At 32.7% G+C, this 13,607-nt stretch overlaps 1 protein-coding gene across 1 annotated transcript; it reads right to left on the bottom strand.

Moving 5' to 3' along the window:
- Positions 1 to 8,580: 8,580 nt before the first annotated feature.
- LOC106330300 (uncharacterized mitochondrial protein AtMg00810-like) lies at positions 8,581 to 13,154 on the bottom strand. Its single transcript, XM_013768792.1, has 2 exons — positions 13,021 to 13,154; positions 8,581 to 9,187 (listed from the first exon to the last, which is right to left on the bottom strand). The coding sequence occupies exons 1-2, from the start codon at positions 13,152 to 13,154 to the stop codon at positions 8,581 to 8,583; spliced, it is 741 nt and encodes a 246-aa protein (XP_013624246.1).
- Positions 13,155 to 13,607: the final 453 nt, after the last annotated feature.

Here is a 13,607-nt window from a genome sequence, read left to right as displayed (position 1 = left end):
GTTTAGGGTTTAGGGTTTAGAGTTTAGGGTTTAGGGTTTAGAGTTGAGAAATGAGGTTTTGGGGATAAGATTTCAAATTTTGAAAAATAAAAAAAATTTAAATTTTCAAAAGATAAACTTAGAAAGGTGCTATTTTGGTCATTTTAGTTTTTGAGTGCTATTTTTGTGATATAAACTTAGAAATGTGCTATTTTGGAGATTTGCCCTTTCCGTTTCCCCTAATCAATTATCTCTCTCTAATCTTGATGACTGGATAGTTTTACTGCTAACTGGAAAATTATCTCTTTTTAGTTTTTACTAAAACATAAATTGATCATTGTGCTTTATTATCGTGATAAAATTAATTATTGTAATAGTATTAAAAATATACTTTTAAAATTTTTAAAAAAACATTAGTTATTTTTTTTAAGATTTTCCTCTACTATATCGAAGTGAAATAGAAATAAAAAAAGAAATATAAATCATTACAATTTTCTTAACTTTTTAATTTTTTTAATTCTGTATTCTCTAACAAAAAATGTGCTTTCAACTCAAACCAACAACATTTAATAAAGTTTACAATTTGATTTTAGAATAAAACATATTAATTATTATTACAATTTAAAGTAATTTTCCAAAAAAAAAAAATTTAAATATTGTTTTGATAAAAAAATTAAAATATATTTTGATATAAAATAGTTTTAGTGTAAATTCTCCCGCCCGTAGGGCGGGCCATCCACTAGATCGAAACGGGATGTTAGTGCCGTCGAGATGAAATCTCACAAAACAAACTATTTTGTCTTATTGTTTTGAGTTATGCGGCTAATCAAAAACCCTTTTGCTCCATTGTCTCAAGTACTCTCATTATATCATGAGTGTGCCAAGCGTTGGACAATTAGGTTTAAGTAATCCCTTGTATATTAAAAAAGAAGCATTATAATAAATGCATTCACATTATAATAGACACGTGTTAGCCTTACAATGATTTGATAATAAGTATGTTAACGCGTTCACACTATAATCATAAATGTGTTCACACTATGTACTTTGCGCTTTTTTTTAAAATATAAAACTCATATACATGGTTACAATAAAACTTTGGATTTTTCGGTTCGAATAAAAATAGATAACGAATCAAAACCCAAACTATGTATATATATTATTTTTATTGTTTACGGATAAAGTTGAGCAAAATATTCATAAATTTTGATTCGATTCGTTATCCATTTTGATTTGAACCAAAAAATCTGGATATCCGTAACTCTACGAAATAAATTAAATACTAAAATACAATATCCAAAAAAGAAGCAAATCACAAATACCAATATTTTTAGGACCATATATCTAATTCGCTCTGTTATATGCATATATATATATACATATATGTAAAGAATTATATATATGTTATATATATTATACTTTATATCAGTTTTACAATATTCTTATGAATTAAATTTATTATATTAGGTACTAGAATTTAAAAGTTTAAATAATGTTTTATTTTTGTAATAAAATTTTATTATTAAAATTTTCAATTATTTTTAAAATTTTATTTTATTTACAGATCAAATTAGATATTTTTTAAAATTCTAAAACATTTCGGATATCCGAGTCACCGAATATCTAGGTGGCTAAAGATCGAATCGACACGAATGCTTCCAAATACCCAGATATTCGATCTGTGCCCACCCCCATTTACGGATACAATTTTATTTTTTTTATACGAAAAATGACTAATGCCAAGGCCTTTTTTATTTTAAATTAATTTTAATTTGATCTTTCATTTATTATTTTGAACAAAAATGTCATTTAATATTTATTAACAATATATTTATATATTTGTCAACTATTTTTATATACTTTTTAAATACACATACATGTGCACCTTGATGTGAGCACCTAGTAACCAAGAATTTACCACAACTGAAGTATCTAATTTTTTTGAAAGTTAAAATATATTTTCTTAATGTTTTTTCCACTACCGACCAAATTGCAGTGAAATGATTTGTCTTAATAATTTTTTTTTCTTAAACTATTATCTGTTTGGAAACTATAATATGAAACTATTGGTTCGACATGATGACTATCTAAAATTCATAACATGAAAATAAATAAATAATATTAATTTTTGGTTTTTACCCGAAAAAAACCAAAAGAAAACTTAAAACCGAACCGATATCCAGATTAAACAGATTTCATGTCTTTTTATTAAAAATATCGAAACTAATAATCACATTCCGCGAAAGGCGCAAATTATTACCTAGTTATAATTATGGGCCAAGCCCAAATAATTAGCCATCACGTGTATGTGTACATCCTATTCAACACATTATTATGTTAACTAGGTCATTTTCCGCGCTATGCGCGGTTAGTTAATTTAAAAATATTGCAATTAGTTTTGTTAAGTGAATATAATATATTGCAGAACTATCATATTGAAAAATGCTCTACTTTTTTCTGATTGAATGTTGTATATAGTTTTATACATTTTTGTAATAAAATCCTTTCTATTAATTTGCCAAATTACCAAAACCGAGTTTAGAATACAAAAACAGTTCGGATGGTGCCGAAAATTGTTCTTAGTTGTGTTTCCTCTATTGTTATCTTCTGGGCTGAGCTGTAGATAAAAGATGTAGCCCTGACTCATGTACTGGTACTTTTATTTTTTTTAAGTTGTTGATGATTTTTCTTATTTTGTCAAAGTAAAATGTGTAGTCTATGGTAAAAAAAAGAAATATTTTTCTTGTAAATAAAAGTTATTAAATAGTATATATAAGTTAAATTTGTATTTATTTTACCTTTATCAACTCTATTAAAATAAGAGTACAAAATTAGATTACTTTTAATTTTCCAATATATTTACACTTTGGTGCCATTGATGTATTAACCAAAGCTATATTTATGGATCATTTGCAAGTCCTTAGTTGTATCAGCTGATCCAGTTCACTACGAAGAACTTGATTAAACTGAAATCCACTCACACCATCCTATTATTATTATTGTACTTGATTTAACAAAACTGTATTAAATTATTTTTAGAAAATCTCTATATTATATATATGCTGCCTTTATATGGCAATGTGATGGGGTTTCACTGCAGAACTTGACAGACTGAAAGCCAGGCAAGAGCTCCCTCAGAAACAGCATTTTAGTCTTGTAATCAAACTTCGTTTTCACAGTTTTATCATACAGACAAAGTTTTGCCAATCGTCTTGAAATATTTACTATACCTCATATCATCATCATCTTTATCCAAGACACACGGTTAAAGAGATTATCAATAATTTCAAATCTATGTGATTGTGTACACACATAGATTGTGAGCGTCAATCCTCTCAAGCTCACAACCTATGTGTTAGCCACATAAATTTCAAAAGAGAACCAAATTTCCCAAGAAGCGTACATGAAGCCACAACACAAGTAAGAAATTTTAAGAAAAGGTTACCTCGGCAATCGATGAGACATCAGACTGTCCAGAAGTACCATTAGACATATTCATCCCAATTACCGAAGGGATTCCTCATCGCCACTTAATAGCTAGCACTGAATTCAATACACCAAGCTAGACAGAAAATTTTTGAAACGTAAGAAAGTTATATCATAAATGACAAAAGTAAAAGTTGTAACTGATACTGCTGAGTCAAAGAGATCATCATGACCTTGGCATTTATCTTGAGGAGAACATTAGTGAGATACTCATCATTTAATTTTACATACTTGGGAGGAGTAATGCACTGATTCACGGTTCCTTCATATCCAAAAGAGTTTATTTTCCAAAGACCTAAATCATTGAGAGATGTTAGTCATATCGTATGAGAAGAGGAATAAAATATGTAATATATGTTTCAAGTGCTTAGTGTTACCATAAACATTAGAGGTTTCCCTATCTGAGAGTATACAAATAAGGAAAAAATTGAGGCACTCGGGGTTTTTTATTCCATATCATTTTTTCCAAAAAGGGTATGAATTGGAGGTTCTTTTTTTCACGATAAAATGTTGTTTCATAACTATATATATATATATATATATATATTCTGAGATTATAATATATATATATATATATAAGTGATTTGATGTTGAAGTTCCTTCTGGGACCAATTATAGAAAGAAAATTACCTTATTATTGAAGTTTCAACGCCCAATTTCAAGGAAAAGGTCCATTCATTGCCTGCTTTCAGATGTTTTACAAATATAAAGATCATCTGAGACAATAACATTAGTGACATCAAATGTTCCGTAATCAAAATGAAAATGACTATGGGAGAATCAAACTGGATCAAAAACGGCAGTCTCGTGCTGAGTATCCTGGTGTGCCTCCATGGATTGCCCACTTGGATTCGTAAATACCATGACTGGGATGAAGGGGAAGCAAGTTGAGATAGGATTCAACATGGAAAGATCAGATTGTGGATTAGATTAGGGTGAGGATCCGGGGATCCTTCTGGGAATCTTAATCCAATCCAAATTGCTAAGGATACATAAAATTTTGCAGAAGAAGAAATAGAGATTGTGATGGGATACGATGAGTTTTTGGTTAGAGCGCAGCGTCTTTAGGATTAATATGAAAACAAACGAATATAAAGTGATGGAAACTCAAAAGATACTTACAATTATCGATTTAGGTTTTATTTTCATATTTTGTTTTTTTTTTATTTTCATATTTTGTTTTAAATGACATGGTTCTAGAACAAATTGTGATTGGCTGATTTTTTCCCTATGTGGACACCCTATATATTGAGTATATTTGGCTTTTAGTATTGTAAGATAACACCACGTTGATATAACAAGCTTATATCATTACTTTCCAACTCAAATTATTGTTTATCTAGTTTGCTTCAAGTGTGTGACCCTGTAGGATCATATAATATTAGCAATGAATTCTCAATTCATAGATTATAAGCGGTTTCTACCAAAACATTATAACCACCCAATATTATATGATTGTCGAACCTCGATGCTACGGCTTTCACAAGAGTAAGTACAATAGATTTCAGGATATTTCCAACACAAAGCTTTTGAACTTTGTACTTTTCTATAGCTATTTTAATCAACAAAAGTTATAGAATATAATAGTTTTATGTAAATATTATTTTGACTATTGTTCAAAATTGATCCATATGTATTTTATACAATAAATATAAATGGCCAACAACATAAATGTGGTTGAGATATAACAAAAATACAATATTTTTAAGGACAAGCCCGCGTGTATACTCGTGGACTCGTCTAGTGGGCTCGTCTAGTATGGATATTTTTTTTCATTTGCACCCAAAATTTAGAAGTTGATAATTCTAATTAACTTTTCCAATTTATTTTGTCATTGGCTACATCTGCAAATGATCATATTTTATTGTTATCATAATTTGACAATAACATAATTTGACAACTTATTTAATGATTACTATAAATCACATCATAATTTATTATAAATATATATGAATTTTGTTGTCAATAAACTAAACATTAAGATCATTTTGGACATGGGACATAGCATGCGTATTTGTGTCCTGAGGCGCAAGCAGTGTTTATTCCTTGCATCCCTAACCCTTATGTCTTCTTCTTGCAAGTAGATAGGTAAGCTGGCTTGTTGTGACAACTTCAAGTCTTTTGGTTATCTAGATATATGGGACATATATCTTTTTTTTTATTCCCTTGCCCCATCGCTCCGGCCACTGTTATATATACAACATAAATCTCAGTGTATGTAAAGAAAAATGTTTCCGACAAATTTCAAATACTGAAAAATATTTTAGATAATTTTTATTTAATTTTAAAAATCATTGATTATTTGAGGTATACAAAACATGTAGCTAATCTGATATAAAGATATCTATAAGTATCATGTAAATTTCCTTGTAAAATGATACATCAACTTTATTTCATAAACAAGAACTATAGCTTTAAAATTTATTTACTCAGTAAACATGAATTTGGATTTATAAAAAGAATTTTTCATAATATATTAAAACCATATATCTAGCCAAAATAGGCGAAGAAATAACACAAAATACTTTTTGCATATCAGTTTCCTAGATTTATCAGAAAACTACTATATATAATTTTATAGCCTTTAGATATTATGTAATTTCATAGTGTAATGAACTATAAAAAAATGTCTGAAAAAACTTAGCTTATTAAAAAATAAAGTGATACGTTGCAGAAATAAAAACATTCTAAATTCTTTCTTTTAAGAATAAATGTAATATATATTACAAAAGTATAGGCACAAACCTAGTACAAGAATAACGAGGAGGGTTAAAACATCAAATGAAAATATAAGTGATTTTTTCATTCTTGGTAATATGAATGAATTGATTATGCTTTTTATCAGAAAATTTGTTGTGTGTAAAGAACAAGAAAGAAACAAGAAAGTATATGTATATATAAGAAGTCAAATGTATCCAATGTTACAATATATCTAATTTAAGCTATTTACCTCCTTTAATTTAGATGAAAGGAGGTGGTTTTGCATAATTCTAGATTCTGTTTTATTTATTTGGTATATTAATGCATTAGACTCGTTTATATTTTACCAAAAGAAGATATCTAATTCACAGTTTATATTTTTTGGGTAAAAAAGAATTTTGATTTATATGAGGAAATGCTATTGATAAAGAAATAATTGAAATCCTTATTTATATATATATATCGGTAGTGTTCTTATTTCACATAACGCCGCATCAAGAAGACTACCGATCTAATCGGCTTAGGTTTCACCAAACTTTCATCTTCTTGCTATCCTTTGGTATTGCAATAGGAGCATCCATGACTGCCATTTCCTTGTTGTACTTTTGGCGTATCCTCATCTTTTCTTTTGCCACCTCATGTTGTATCTGCAGAACTCATTTTCTGGTCTATCTTCTCCTGTTTGAGCAGAGTACTCGTGCTGAAATATACCATCAGTTTGAACAGATCCTGGAAAACTAAATAGATTTCAATTTCAAGATTCAGATCTACAGTAAATTTAAAAGAAATTGAAGCATAGCGTCATCACTTAATATATATTTTTTTTTTAAATTAATAAATGGCTTTTTGGTTCAAAAGTAAATAAATGAGTATTTTATAGGTTTTGTAGATTTAAATATTCAAAATATAAATATAATGCAGAAGGAGTATTCACCATTTATTTTAAAACGGAATGGGATCATTCTTTAATTTTTAATCAAAGACGAAACTGTATCATAAGTTTCCAAAATCAAATGCTATAAGATATAAACATTAATCATATGTTTATGCTATAAGATACAAACATTGTAGAAAGATGCTCCAGTGTAAGCGATGGTGTACATTATGGTGTACACTCAGATGTACTCTACGGTGTATACTCTACAGTTTGGCAATAGCTCCAGCAACACCATGATACCCCAAATCAATTCAACTGAGAGTAAGATTTTGAAGGAATTTTAAGAAGAAAAGGACAAAGGTTTTACTGTGAGTGGGACTTTAAAAGATGTTTCAGCTCGCTTAATCATATTATTATAGTCCGGAGATCCAATGACAGATTCTACTGATTCCAGTTAATTATTTCTGACCGGTTTTCCATCAATTTTGAGGAGAGTACGAGGAAGACGAGTTACAATTTGCTATTGAATTGGGATGATTGTTATTGTCGAAATGTATGAAACTCCTCTCACGCTTGATATTGATGAATGTTCTGTAAAATACCTTGATTGATATTGATACGTACAAGAGTTTAAATACATCGAGAGGTTACAAGATTTACACGATCTTCCTATATTACAGGCAATATATGCGTAATGTATATTAACGGAATAAGAATATGGGTATATTCTTTCACCCTCCCTCAGTTTGATCGCCGTTGCTGCATACGGTTAAACTGGACCTGAAGGAGTTGAACAAGGAAGATGGTAACCCCTTGGTGAATATATCAACGTACTGGAAAGCTGTTGGGACATGAAGTACTTTCACTTGACCAAGAGCAACCTTTTCTCTGACAAAGTGCAAGTCGAGCTCAACATGCTTTGTTCTCTGGTGTTTTACAGGGTTTGAGGCCAAGTAGACAGAGCTTACGTTGTCACAGAAGACGAGTGTGGCTTTGCGGATTGGTATATGTAGTTCCAAGAGCAAGTTCCTTATCCAACACATTTCTGCAACAGTATTCGCCACACCCATGTACTCGGCTTCTGTGCTGGATCTGGAGACAGTTTGTTGTCGTTTGGAAGACCAAGAAACCAGGCTGTCTCCGAGATAAATGCATGTTGGGTTTTTCCTCATTAGCCCAAGAATAATAACTAATCAAGTTATAACCCAAGAGCCCAAGAAGAAGAGATATGTAGAGAAAAATGGAGAAGGATGAAGAAGTGTGTAGAAGAAGAATTGTGTAGAAGAAGAGAGAAAGTTATGGAGTTAGATATTTTGAAATAAATAATAATTTAGAGAAATCTAGAACTTGTTGGAGTGTGCTCCTCCACTTGTATAAATAGGGGTGCTTAGCACCATTTGTAATCATCCACATCAAGAAAACAAAGAGAGAAAACATTTGTAAGAGAGAGTTCTCAAAACAAAATCTTTGTAAACTTTTTCCAAAATTATAAAGAGTCTTCTTCTTAAATCTTTTAGTTGTCTAATCCCATCTTCATCTCATCGATATTGGGTAATTTTCCCAACAATGCAGTACCCTGAAGTCGATCTCCTTGTGTCTGGGCATCCGGCCCAGTCCGCGTCATAGTAGGCTGTTAAGGAGTCGATCTTGGTTTTGTAGATTTGCAGTCCATAAGAGAGAATTCCTTGAATGTAGCGAATGATCCTTTTCAAGGCCGTGTAGTGTTGCTCTCTTGGATCATGCATAAACAGACAGACTTGTTGCATGGCATAAGAGATGTCTGGGCGCGTAAATGTTAGGTATTGGAGGGCCCCTGCCAAGCTTCTGCAATGTTTTGGATTGGAGATGCGAGCACCTGCTTCTGAGGACAACTTGGAGTTTACGTCAGCTGGGGTTGAGATTGGTTTGCAGTTGGACATCTCAGCGCGTTGAATGATCTCAGAGGCATAGTTCTTTTGCCAAAGAAGAATTCTTGCAGCATTATATTCAACCTTGATTCCGAGAAAGTACTTGAGCCGCCCCATGTCAGACATTGGAAATTCATTCTTGAGGCTGTTGGTAATGCGATCCAGTAGAGACTTGCTTGAGCCGGTGAGAATGATGTCATCGACGTAGAGGAGGAGATAGGGCAAGTCATTGTTGTGGCTGTATACAAAGAGGGAAGCATCAGACCGAGTAGTTACAAAGCCTAGCTGTTTGAGGTATTGACTGAAGCGAGCGTTCCAAGCTCATGGCGCCTGCTTGAGTCCATAGAGAGCCTTGTCCAATTTACACACATGATGAGAGTTTTATTTATCAACGAAACCTGGAGGTTGGTGCATGTAGATTGTCTCTGATATTGTGCCATGAAGAAAAGCATTTTTTACGTCAAGTTGCTTTATCTCCCATTGTCGACTGAGAGCCACATTCAGTACTGTCCGAATTGACGCCGGCTTCATCGAAATCAATACCCTCCTCCTGTGTCTTGCCATTTGCCACAAGCCTAGCCTTAGGTCGAGTTATGACGCCCTCTGCATCATGCTTATATTTGTACAACCACATAGAGTTAATAACATTGGCTCCATAGGGCCGAGGAACTAACCTCCAAGTTCTATTTTTAATCTGCATCGTACTCTTCATTCATTGCAGGGTTCCAATGGATCAAGCAAAGCTTTTTGGTGTGTTGTATTAATGCGAGAGACAGAGGGAGTTAATAGGGTAAATAGCTTTCTCGGTTTAACAATCCCTAATTGACCTCTTGTTGTAATTCTCGCTGGCTGAGAAGCAATGGCAGGAAGACTGTTTTGATGAAGAGGATAAGCATTTTGTGAGGTTGTTTGCGCAGGAGGAACATGAGGGGCATGCGCAGTACCCTATAACAACTGAAATTCTATTGTTCTTTTAGTTACTAATAACATTTAATATAATATAATCTATGACTTAAGGTTAGGTCCAAATGAATATTTCTGTTTTAATAAGAGAGATTCAATATTACACTGATTGCTGCACAAGAACATAATATAATTAATTTAAAAATTATGTTTAAAAAATAATGTCTTCTAAAGTTCTAATTCTAAGTAGAGATCTGATAAACATTTATGGTAAATAATATTTGATGGATGATTTTGGATTCCACTTTAATTAGAGAGATACCATATGATAGGCCTTAAAAAGTTTTTATCACAAATACAAATCACAATGATTAAGTATCTATGATCAAACTTCTAGTTACACAACCAAGTATTCTTCCTTGACTTCTTGTTCTTGTTCTTCTTTTCTTGCTCTTCACGCTTCTTCTTCTTCTTTTTTTGTTTCTTGCGCTTCAAGCTTCTTATTCTGCTTCATTCTTGTTCTTCTTCCATTCCTTTGTAACTTCTTCTAAGCTACTCTTCTTATTCTTCTTTTGTAGTATTTAATCAAAGGTTCAATCTCAACACAAACACACCTTTTTAGGAAAACTGAGTTTTAATCTATGTCAAAGCGTTTTATGAAAATTGAAAGTCAGTGTTTGGTCTTGATGAAGTGGCTGGTGATGAGTTCTGAGACCGATATGTCTTCAAATGAATCAAAGAGTTCTTTCAGCTCCTCTTGTCAGAAGGATCCTAAGTTATGAAAAAGGTTGTAAAGAAGCAAAAAGGAAGCAGTACTTAAAAATAAACCAGTGTAGAGAGCAAATGGTACACCTGAAGTTCATTCTGTTTTATGGACTCCCACAATCTCTGTACCACATCTGACCTCGACGACAACGAACTTTCACCATCACCGAAGAACTTGACAAGAGCATCCACTCTCGTCTAGTTCATCACTCTCTGTGTCTGGCCGAATGATATGCCTTGATGAAAAAGGGACACACTGAAATTCAAATAGCTTTGTTACCTCCGTCTGTTTCCATTTTTTTTTGGAGAGCTAGAGCCAACTGATTCTCCTAGACCAGAGCCAAGCAACAAAGGTGCTGTTTGTTTGCTCAAACAGGTGATCCATCTAGGTGAAGATGTAAATCGATGTTCGTTTTGTGCATTATAATGCTACATAGGGGTGGGCGTTCGGGTACCCGTTCGGATTCGGATCAGGTATTTCGGATTTTCGGGTATTTCGGTATAGAGGTCTAAAACCCGTTCGGGTATTTCTGTACTTTGGGTCGGGTTCGGGTATTTTTTAGTTCGGATTCGGTTACTTCGGATCGAGTTCGGATATTTAGATTTTGAAAAAAAATAATTTCATTTCTTAAATTTCTTGTATTTAAAAATATAACTTTCACATAATTAATTTTTATTTATTTTTAATAGATTAAATGGTTAATAGATTTGGACATGATATTTTGAAACTAAAAAGACATTAATTTGGGTATTGTTTTTAAGTTTTGGATGTAACTTTTTGTTAATTCTTGAATTAAAAAGCTTAACATGCATTTTAAGTGAGTATCAAATCATTTTCTCCGTAATTGTATGTATATCATATGAACTTAAAGTATGTGTAATATCAATATAAACATTTTATATAAGATGAAAGATGAAAACTAGAAATATAAGGTTAATTATACATATGTTCGGTTATCTTTGGATATCCATTCGGGTTCGGATATTACCCGTTCGGGTTCGGATATCCAATCTCTCCTAATTCAATACCCGTTCGGATATTTTGCTACTTCGGTTCGGATTCGGTTCGGGTTTTTCGGATCGGGTTCGGGTGCGGCTTCGGATATCGGGTAAATTGCCCACCCCTAACTACATCCAGATGGATCACCCAGCTGAATTTTTAAAAATTCATCTCAAATTCTCACTCGAATGAAGGTGAGTCTTGATGGTGCATCTGGATGCAAATTCATCTAGTTCAGTCCAAAATGATAAAAGACAAAAATGACCTTTTAAAATCAAAATATTATTTTCAAACCGTAAATTTTATTTTTTTGCATATACATTTTTCCGCCATAACCGAAAAATACATTTTCCTGCAAAAACAAAAAACGGACACTTTCCCCCCAAAACCGCAAAATGCGTTTTTCCGCAAAAAAACGTAAAACGCACATTTCCATAAGAACACACTTTTCGGCCAAACCAGTAAAACCACACTTTTCGGCCAAAACCAGAAAAACACATTTTTCCGCCAAAACCCAAAAAACGCATATTTCCGCCAAAACCCCAAAAAAACATTTTCCGGCCAAAACCGCAAAAGCATTTTCTCGCCAAAACCGAAAAACGCAATTTTCCCGTCAAAACCAGAAAAATGCATTTCCTCGCCAAAACCGGAAAAAATCATTTTCTTACCGAAACTGGAAAAATTCATTTTCTTGCCGAAACTGGAAAATCGCAATTTCCCCGACAAAACCGGAAAAACGCATTTTCCCGCCGAAACTGGAAAACACATTTTCCCGTCAAAACTGGACAACGTATTTTTCCGCCAAAACCAGAACACATTTTCTCGCCAAAACTGGAAAAATGTATTTTCCCGCCGAAACCGCAAAAAATATTTTCCGCCAAAAACGTAAAAATGCACTTTTTCCGTCAAAATCGCAAAAAAAACTTTTCCCGTCAAACCCGCAAAAATGCACTTTTTGGTCAAAAACACATTTTCCGCCAAAACCACATAACGTACTTTTCCCGCCAAAACCACAAAAACGTATTTTCCGCCAAACCCATAAAAACGTATTTTTCCGCCAAAACCACAAAAACGCACTTTTTCGTCAAAAACACATTTTTCCTCAAAAACCGCAAAAATATTTTCTGCCAAAACTGTAAAAATGTTATTTTTCCGCCAAACATAAAAAATATATTTTAGTCATTTTATTAACAAGTCCACCTGGATGTAGATGCAAGTTAAAAAATGAAAAGCAAACAAACTTAGATGCATTCAGATGATTCATCTGGATGCATGGACGAAATGAAGAAACGAACAATACCCAGATGAAGCATCTGGATAAGACATCTAAATGGACCATCTGGATGCATCTTTTAGATTTACAAACGAACATGGTCAAATTATAATACGTTGAAAAAGCTTACCTGGCTCCCCATAGAATGTAGGAACTATACAACCTAAAACCATCGGTTCCGAAACTTATATAAGTACCTCTGAGAGTTAGGTTCAGAACTTGAGTTACAGGACGAAAAGAAGCTGATTCACTCAGGTGAGCCATGTACCTCTGTCCTCTGTTCTGGTTAATGCTGTCACCACAGTAAATGCAACAAGGTGGCGATAACTAGCTGGACAATACAAAGAACTGAGAGAGATTGATAAAACTAACTTTTTCTTCTTGCGTTTTCGCAAACTCCTAATTTCGTATTCACTTTCTCCTTCATAATCGTCTTCCACTTCTTCGTTTGTCCCCCTTTTCACCGGTTACACTTACACACCCTGAGATAAAAAAAATTAGTTTCCCTGACATAAAAATCAGTGTATTAAACCGAGCGGTTGACTACTAGATTTCAACAAAATTAAACATGATTTTGATAAGCCTGATCAGACTTACGTGAGGAGAGAGAGCAACGGAGCCGTTGAAGATTTAAAAAATTGTAAAGTTTGTGTTTTCAAAAATAAAAGAAAGACTCTGTTTACGCTAGAGTGTTTACTATTTCTGATTTGCCTTAAA

This window comes from Brassica oleracea, chromosome C3 (assembly GCF_000695525.1).
Source record: "Brassica oleracea var. oleracea cultivar TO1000 chromosome C3, BOL, whole genome shotgun sequence".
NCBI classification, from domain to species: Eukaryota; Viridiplantae; Streptophyta; class Magnoliopsida; order Brassicales; family Brassicaceae; genus Brassica; species Brassica oleracea.
The sequence above is the reverse complement of the archived record's forward strand: the minus strand, read 5'-3'. Positions and strand labels throughout refer to the sequence as shown.

Coding starts and splice junctions, on each gene's coding strand:
- LOC106330300 (XM_013768792.1), bottom strand. CDS start 13,154: ATGGCTCACCTGAGTGAATCAGCTTCTTTTCGTCCTGTAACTCAAGTT. Junction 9,188..13,020: donor TACATTCTATGGGGAGCCAG/GTAAGCTTTTTC, acceptor CTTTGTATACAG/CCACAACAATGACTTGCCCT.